This window comes from Muntiacus reevesi, chromosome 2 (assembly GCF_963930625.1).
Source record: "Muntiacus reevesi chromosome 2, mMunRee1.1, whole genome shotgun sequence".
Taxonomy (NCBI): Eukaryota; Metazoa; Chordata; class Mammalia; order Artiodactyla; family Cervidae; genus Muntiacus; species Muntiacus reevesi.
The window spans coordinates 139,586,875-139,595,901 of record NC_089250.1 but is presented as its reverse complement, the minus strand read 5'-3'; the positions used below and the strand labels follow the sequence as shown (position 1 = coordinate 139,595,901).

The following is a 9,027-nucleotide window of genomic DNA, read 5'->3' as shown; positions in this document are numbered from 1 at the left end:
GAAGGTCGTGGGCTGTGACAGCTGAGTGAATGAATCAGCAGCACAGGGAAGCCAGGTTCTGGGCTTCACTCTGGGGCTGTGCACTTGTTCTTGCTCTAGGGTAGATGCTGTAGGTGGATGGCCCCTCTGAAGGCCCCCAGTGTGGCCACATACCCCGGAATTGACCTTAGGCAACCCTTTGAACCTTTCTAGACTTGTTTGCTTATCTGTCAAGTGGGATAAAAATCCTTTCCTCTTAAGATTGGTGTGAGGATCAAATTACACAAAACACCCATCGTTGTGACTGGTGCACGCAGTAGGTGCTTCATAACTGTGATGATGTTACATCATCATCGAGATGGTGTTACAACCTCTCATCGAGAGGTTCCAGGTCAGCCTTAGCTTGTCCACTTGTGAGATCCGAAGCTCGAGGCACCCAGGGCTACCTGTGTGGCTCTGCAGGTCTCAGGAGATAGTCTTTGCCCTGTATACATCAGACACTGTTTCTTATGATAATTTTCAAGTGGATGGCAGCAAGCTGTTTCAGCTTTGTAGCAACAACAGTGAGAAATTTCTGGGGGTGCTGTAGAAGGGAGGCTTTTCCTCCTTCTCAAAAAGGTGACCTGTGAGTCACAGCCGTTAGGCTCACCCACCTCCCAGGTGGTCATTCATAAGCACGTCTGATTCTCTCTGTCAACCTAGCTACCAGTGATGTCTGGAGAGTTGGGGTTTGCAGCCCTCCTGGGGCCCAGCCCTCCATACTCTGTCCTTTTCCCTGAGGCTTACTGGAGTCCTGCCTCCCAGTGTGCCTGCCTATGAAGAGAGTTGGTAAGGGCATGCGGTGGTTCTGTGAGATCCACTTCAGGCAGACTCCAGAGAGGCTGGCTCTTTGCCTGGGGCAGTCAGTGAGGGTCAGAACTGAGCTCCCTCTGGAAGAGTCCCCTTCCTCCTGAAAGTCCCCAGCTGCAGAGTTGGCTCCCCAGGAGTCCTTCCTGAGCTGAAAGTCCCCTACTGAACACACCCAGCACCCAGGCTTCCTCCCCACTTGGGTGGGTTCCTTAGAGAAATTGGCAATTTAGAGGCACAGGAAGTTAGGAAAATTCTTCTTTTATGCTAGAAGGATTTTATCCCTAACAGCAATATCTCCCTTTGCTTGGAGTACCTGTGCAGTTTGGAAGGAATGAGTCATATACTCTATATTAAGTTCCAGTCTTAGTCCAACTGACGATGTCTTGGGGTTCAACCCTAGAGGATGATGATTTTTCAAAACGTGTGAGAAATCACAACTCTACTCTGAATAAATGGGTGTAAAACCCTTTATTTAAGAAAGGAAATGTCAATCTGTTCCAACCCAAAGTAGAACATATATCTTCCAGGGCTCAGCTCGCTGAATGCCCTCAGGTCACAGAGGTCATAGAGAAGGACCTGAAGCCCGGGATCACTGAACTGTCCTGAGGTGGCAGTTCCCTGCTCATCAATATCTAGATCCCTTCCATCCTGTATTCTGCCTGCCAAGTCAGTGGTCTCCATTCTCAAGGCTACCTCCTGGTGCTAGTTGGCAGCTAGTGCTCCAGCCATCATGCCTACTTCCAGGCACCAGGAAGGCTAACTGAGGACTCCATCTTCCAGATGAACCAGCTTGCTTTTTCCCAGAAGTCCCACATGACTATTCCATTTATATTTTGACCAGAATTTAGTCACACGGCTCTATCTAGTTACAAGAGAGTTTGAGAATTATAGTTTTTCTCCCCTGGGTTGGATGACTGGATATCTTCTTATGCCAAATAAAATAAAAATTTTGCTAAAAATGAAAAGGGAGATAGATCTTGTGGTCTCTCCTTTATCTCTTAATATACACTTGCATTAAGTTTTCACAAAAGAAATAGCAGAAGTTCCAATCCAGACATCTACCACATGCAGAAGGCTCTCAAGTGAGGGAGCTCAAATGCCTGTTTTCATTTGAGATATAATGGTCAAAGCTCAGGGCAGTGGCTGGTGTATGGCAAAAGCACTCGGTGAGGGCTGCTGTCATTCAAGAAGGTTCAGGAAGCAGCAGCACTGGTGCCCAGGATTTGCCCATGACTCACCACAAGACCTTGAGGGAGTGGCTCGTCTCTCTAAGTCCTATTCTCTGCACATGTCCAGTGAGGCTAATAATGGCTACTTCACAGGTGGTTTAAAGCTTGGAGGGAAATGACATGTGCAAAGTGCCAGACACACAGTCAGTGAGGTCCCGGTGGGAGGTTTGGCTCTAGCAGGTGAAAAAAGTGAAAGTGTTAGTTGCTCAGTCGTGTCCGACTTTTTGTGACCCCATGGACTGTAACCCACCAGGCTCCTCTGTCCATGGAATTCTCTGGGCAAGAATACTGGAGTGGGTTGCCATTGCCTCCTCCAGGGTATCTTCCTGACCCAGGGATTGAACCTGGGTCTCCTGAACTGAAGGCGGATTCCTTACCATCTGAGCCACCAGGCTGCAGCAGGGCTTGGTGATAAATCTCCAGACTCAATGTGGGTCTTCTAATTTGAGGTGAAATTTAGCCTCTGGACTGGGAGAAAGGGTCCCGGGATCCCTCACACTCCTTCTTGCTCTAGGTCAAATTCTAAAATTTGCAGGGAGAAGGAGTCTTTTTTGTTTTTTTTTAAATTGAGGTGACATTTATCTAATACAGAACTTCCCAGGTGCAGTCAGCTGGAGGCTTGCTCAGAAGGTATCTAGACTCATTTTGGCAGGTGCCCAGGGTTTCGGGAGAATCCTTAGGTGGTCTGCAGTTCAGATCATGGAGGACCACCAGGTGTGAGGTTAAGGACCATGAATTTGATTCTGTAGGCAGTGTGGAGCCCTCCAGTGTTGTTGATCAGTGAAGTGGACAGAAAAAAGATGTGGAATTTTCTTTGCATTTGCAGTGTTGTTGGCTGACTAGGTAAGAGAAGAAAATCGAGCCAGCTGGTGGTGCTGCAGGGCTGCATAAGCCGCAGCGAGATCAGCATTAGGCAGCACACAGCCTTCTCTACTCACACTGTGCCCAGCTCAGTTCACTTCTCTCTGTTCCAAAAAGAGATGTGGGTTCTCCTGCCAAGTGGGGCTCATGTGTCATGTTACTTCTCTCCTCCTGCACTTCCTACCTTTCCTGGTAATTTTTCTGTGAAAAGCAGTCCATCACATAAGAGACCCTGACCTCATAGGTTTGGCTCCCTTAGAACTACTGATTTTCTCTCCAAACTGTCCAGGTATGCAAAGATGCCATTTCCTTGTCTTCACAGCAGGTAGACAGCCGAGCTGGTTCCAGCTAGAAAGTGAAGGAGCTTGTTTGGGCCACTCAGAGTCATGAGGCTGTCCAGCCAGGCCCCTCTGAGATCCCTTCAGGCAGGGCCATAATTAGGATAAGGTGAGGGAGGCATTTGCTTTGGGTAAAGACTTTAAGTTGGCACCCCAAAACAAGATAATCAAGACAGAAATAATACTTGAGTGCAATATTTTTTTTAAATAAAAATTAATACAAAAAGAAAAAAAAGATTCTATAATGAACAAAGCTGGGACTGTGACCAAGAAAGGCAGAAAGGTTTGGAAAGGCAAGATGATTCCTTGGGCTGTGCATGTGTGTATGCTCAATTGCTTCAGTCATGTTTGACTCTTTGCGACCCTATGGACTGTAGCCCACCATTCTTTTCTGCTAAGCCTGTGGTAGGCTCTGTGGAGTGTTGAAAAAAATATATGAAACAGAGCTCTGGTGTTCCAGTAATTTGTAGTCCAGACAGAGATGTGTAAATAGCTGACAAACATAACAATACTCACTGGGCCAACATCACAGGAAAAAAAAATGTGATGTGGAAACACAGCCAGCCAAATATATAGCAATAATAGTAATATTAGTAGCTTACCATTATTATTCACAGCTACCTACACAGGTGATGAACTGGGCTGTAGGCAGAGCTCTAGAAACTAGGAGCTGGTTTTGCACATAGAAAGCTGACTGCAGGAAGGCTGCTACTGTCTCTGCTCTGCGGCAGGTAGTTTTTATCTGACTTCTTCTAGCATTCTGTACTATAATGATTTTGTTGTCCTTATTATGTGGGTTTCTTTTGGCATCTGACTACACTGCCATTTGATTTTCATGTGTTTTAAATTTTTTCCATCTATGTAAGGTATTTTTAAGTCCCATATCAGTGTTTGCATGTATTTAATCAGCATGTAATGTAATTTGTCTTGAGGGCTGACCATATATGCCAGGGAGGGCTACATGTGTGTTTTTCAATCATTTTGTTCCACTCTGAAGGGGAAACGTTCTCCTATTTTATAGAAAAGGAAACTGGGGGAAGAGAAGTTAAGTAACTTGCCCAGGATCACACAGCAGTCAAGTCTGTTTGATTCTGGTGCCCATGACCTTGCTGGAACATACATATAAGTGACTCTGAAAGAGCTAGATGCTTATACAGTCCTGCCCTTCCTGGCTAATCCAAGTGTTTTCCTCCTTTTAGGGGATCCCAACAAGCCCTCAGGATTCAGAAGTGTTAAGGCTCCGGTCACCAAAGTGGCTGCATCAATTGGAAATGCCCAGAAGCTGCCCATGTGTGACAAATGTGGCACTGGCATTGTGTGAGTATCTGCCTTCCCCAGGCATCGGTGGCCCTGCAGGTTGTGTAAACCATGAAAATGTCGAAAGCGCTTCATGCTGCCCATTGTGGGTGTGATGGAGAAAAAAATCCTGCCTGGAAGATGGAGCAGAAAGGCGAGGTTGGTCCTGTGTCTCAGAGCCAGGTGGTGAAGGCTTTCCTTGGCTGTGAAACCCTTAGGGTATGAACATGTAAAGCCAGAAAAAGCAGGGCTGCTCTGTTGAAGTGGGAGGGACTTCCGGAAGTCTTCAATGTCTCTGGCCTCCAGGCAGGAGAAGCCCCTTTAAGACTGGAGGCCAGTGGGGAAGCTCTGATCTGCCCTTGGATGGGCCCCTTGGGAGGAGCCCCGGCCTGTCACCTTCAGGTGCTCGTCGCTAATGGAGCACCTCTCCCCCTTCCCCTCCTGCAGCGGCGTGTTTGTGAAGCTACGGGAACGTCACCGCCACCCTGAGTGTTACGTGTGCACCAACTGTGGCACCAACCTGAAACAGAAGGGCCATTTCTTCGTGGAGGATCAGATCTACTGTGAAAAGCATGCCCGGGAGCGGGTCACTCCACCGGAGGGCTATGACGTGATCACGGTGTTCCCCAAGTGAGCGGGCAGCTCCGCGCCCAGCGCTGCTCTCCACGCAGCCTCTGTTGAATTTTGTCCTCTGAAAGCTCTGGCCTCTCTCTTCTTCCGAGTTCTCACTTACTTTGGTTTTGTCGCTGCTCATTCAGCATCACGTCCCCCTTTGCTAATGACTCACGCTGGCTTTGTGATGCCTGCTTTTATAATTAATGGAAAATGGCCTTGTTCGGTGTCCCTTTGCCAGCGTCACTGTGTCTTCTCTTTCCCTTCATTCATCTCTGCTGCAAGTGGACATCAGCCAAGTTCAAACCAAACTGAATTTATCATGTCTGACGATGATTTCATTTTTACTCAATAAATTAATAGACTTAAAGGCAGCGTGGTGTCTCTTTACCATGTAACCACATGTCCTCTTATCTCAAGCCAGACAAGATTTCTGAGGCCTTTCCTCTTGTTTTGGGGTTTCCACTCCTTTGAGATTTGCAGGCCTTTTCCTCCAGGTGTGAGAACACTGGCATTTGAAACAGCTATGTTCTTTTTTTGGCCCTGCCACAGATCATTCAGGATCTTAGTTCTCAACCAGGGATGGAATCCAGGTCTTTGGCAGTGAGAGCACAGAGTCCTAACTGCAGGACCACCAGGGAAGTCCCAACAGCCATGTTCCTTTATTTCTTTGCAGCTTACTCCAAATTATTCTCTGATGCTAATATAAGATAGTTATGTTGTAACAGAATATTTTCTTTACATCTGGCTGTTTTGGGACTTACCTGAAGAAATGAATGCTTTCCAAATGGCCTTAAGATACTCCCTAGTAAGTCCCTCCCCAGGCTGGTTTGCTGCCATTACAACCTCTCCTTTATGAAGGGAAGTAAACTCAGGAAGGTGGCCAGCGTCCCTAAACCTGCAGGTTGCTCAGGGAAGTGGCAAATGCATTCTCCTCATAGAAGAGACGGGGAAACCTGGCTGTTAATGAGCCTTACATCAGAGATCTGAGGTTCAGTTCAATTCAGTCACTCAGTTGTGTCTGACTCTTTGTGACCCCATGGACTGCAGCACACCAGGCTTCCCTGTCCATCACCAGCTCCTGAAGCTTGCTCAAACTCATGTCCATCAAGTTGGTATGACATACAGTCATCTCATCCTCTGTCATCCCCTTCTCCTCCCACCTTCAATCTTTCCCAGCATCAGTTCAGTTCAGTCACTCAGTCATGGCTGACTCTTTGCAACCCCATGAACTGCAACACACCAGGCCTCCCTGTCCATCACCAACTCCCAGAGTCCACCCAAACCCATGTCCATTGAGTCGGTGATGCTATCCAACCATCTCATCCCCTGTTGTCCCCTTCTCCTCCTGCCCTCAATCTTTCCCAGCATCAGGGTCTTTTCAAATGAGTCAGTTCTTCACATCAGGTGGCCAAAGTACTAGAGTTTCAGCTTCAACATCAGTCCTTCCAATGAATACTCAGGATTGATTTCCTTTAGGATTGACTGGTTGGATCTCCTTGCAGTCCAAGAGACTCTCAAGAGTCTTCTCCAACACCACAATTCAAAAGCTTTCGGCGCTCAGCTTTCTTTATGGTCTAACTCTCACATCCATACATGACTACTGGAAAAACCATAGTTCAGGTTACCAAAGGTCATCTCTTGGTGACTAGTGAAGTCATTTGCTCAAACAATGGCACTCCCATCACTCTAGAGACTGATTTGTTAAGAGATGGACAGATCATTCCACCAACCCTACTCTGAAAGAGCAAATTGTCTGCCTTAAGTAGTATTTACCACCATGGGTAATAGCTGATGTTCTTTGTGGATGATGTCTTTTATGGACTAGCTTTCTAGCCCCCATAGGAGCTATTCTGTCTTTATAGTTTTGTCAACTGAGCAGGGAGATAGTCCTCACCAAACATCCTCAGATGTTTGGTGAACAAATCTGTAAATGTATGCTTCATCCTTGTCCAAAGTACACTGCAAGCTACATATGTAATTTAAAACTCTCTAATAACCATAATGAAAGAGGAAAAGCTAGAACCAATAAATCAATTTTAATAATACATTTTTGGGGGCTTCCCCGGTGGTCCAGTGGTTAAGAATCTGCTTTGCAATGTAAAGGACACAGATTCGATCCCTGGTCCGGGAAGATCTTATGTGCCTTGGATTAACTAAGCCCAGTGTGCCACAACTACTGAGCCTGTGTGCTGTAGCTACTGAAGCCACCTCAGTGAGAAGCCCACACACTGCAACAGAGAGTAGCCCTCGCTAGCCACAACTAGAGAAAATCTGAGTGCAGAATAAAGGACCCACAACAGCCTGAACAAATAAATAATACATTGTATTTAGTACCATATATCCGAAGTGTTATTTTAATCTGTGTCACTTGCCACATTTCAAGTGCTCAATAGGCACATGTAGCTACTGGCTACCTTTACTGGACCATACAACCTGCACCTTCCTTAAAACAAGGCATCTTGGATTTCTGTTTTGCTTCTAGGTATCATGTTTTTCCTTGTTCCCATATGTCCCAGATCTCTTCTAATTGCCTTGCACTCTAGCTTGTCAATTCTTCCCATCCTCCACTAGTACTGCTATTTTGAAAGCATCCTGTTGCTTTCTCCAGTCAAACTCTATGTCAACTTAAAAGTACACAACTTGAGAGCTGTGAGCTTAAGCTTTATTCAGGGTCTTATTGAGGACTACTGCCCAGGAAACAGTCAATCAGTAGCTCTGAGTAAGCTGCTCCAAAGAGGTAAGGGAGAAGTCAGTATATATGTGAATTTTATGACTGGGAAATACAAGTAGTTAAGCATACATCTTGGTGAAAGATCACTGCTAATCATGAGGAACAGACATCTCAAGTTAGTGATTTCAGTACTTTTCTACATATATGAAGATGCAAGAATCTGGAGTCTTTGAACTTCTTCCCAAGATATGCATCTAATTATCTAAGGGCCAAAGCACAGAGTGCCTCATCCTGTTTTTTTCATCCTGAATTCCCTTCAGGATGCACTGTTGGTAGGTAACTGCAGTGGGTTATAATTTAACCCACTACTTTAACTAGGTGATGAGTGATGCTCTTTGTTCTTTTTGGTTCACTTCCCACTTTGGGTCATAAATTTGACCAAGGTTTGGGAGGCATTTCATGACCAATTTGTCCCATGGGCTAGGAAGACTCATTCCTAGGATGAGAATTCCATTGATTGGCTATTCATGTGCTATATATATGAATTAGGCCCTGTTATCCTGTAGAGTCTCTGTGTCATCTATCTTACTAGACTGTTGTGATCCAAGAAATCTTTCTCCCATGTTGCTTTTCCCCATATTTAGAGTTCAGTTCAGTTGCAAGGGGTTTGGGTTCAATCCCTGGTTGGGGAACTAAGATCCCACATGGCCAAAATATAAAAATTAACAAAATAGGAATAGTAAGATATTAAAAGATATATATATCTTTTAAAAATGAAATCATTTAGAGAAAGACAAAACTAGGGACTTCTCTTGTGGTCCAGTGGTTAAGACTCCAAACTTCGAGTGCGGGGGGCCCTAGTTCAGTTTCTGTTTAGGGAACTAGATCCCACATGCCTCAGCTCAGAGTTCGCATGCCACAATGAAGATCAAAGATCCCAAATGCCATACGAAGACACAGCCTGGCCAAATAAATAAATAAATAAATAATAACAGATTTTTTATTAGCAAAATAAACTAAAGGGTGATAGTAAAAACTATTTTTTAAGAAGGGGGAATATCCCAGATAACATAGTAGAGAAGCAGGAATAAAATTAAATATGTGGGTAACTCTAAACTAAAAAAAAATGTATAACAGTGGTAATATGTGATAGAATTTAAATATTTATGTATATTAGACTTACGCATAG

General features: G+C 45.2%; 1 protein-coding gene across 1 annotated transcript in view; it reads left to right on the top strand.

Moving 5' to 3' along the window:
- PDLIM1 (PDZ and LIM domain 1) overlaps window positions 1–5,534 on the top strand; it is a 39,627-nt gene extending 34,093 nt beyond the window's left edge. Inside the window, exons 6-7 of the mRNA XM_065922957.1 lie at window positions 4,456–4,573; window positions 5,000–5,534. Of these exons, the coding sequence (XP_065779029.1) occupies window positions 4,456–4,573; window positions 5,000–5,186 (305 nt within the window). The 3' untranslated portion in view covers window positions 5,187–5,534. The remainder of the gene's footprint in view (window positions 1–4,455; window positions 4,574–4,999) is intronic.
- Window positions 5,535–9,027: the final 3,493 nt, after the last annotated feature.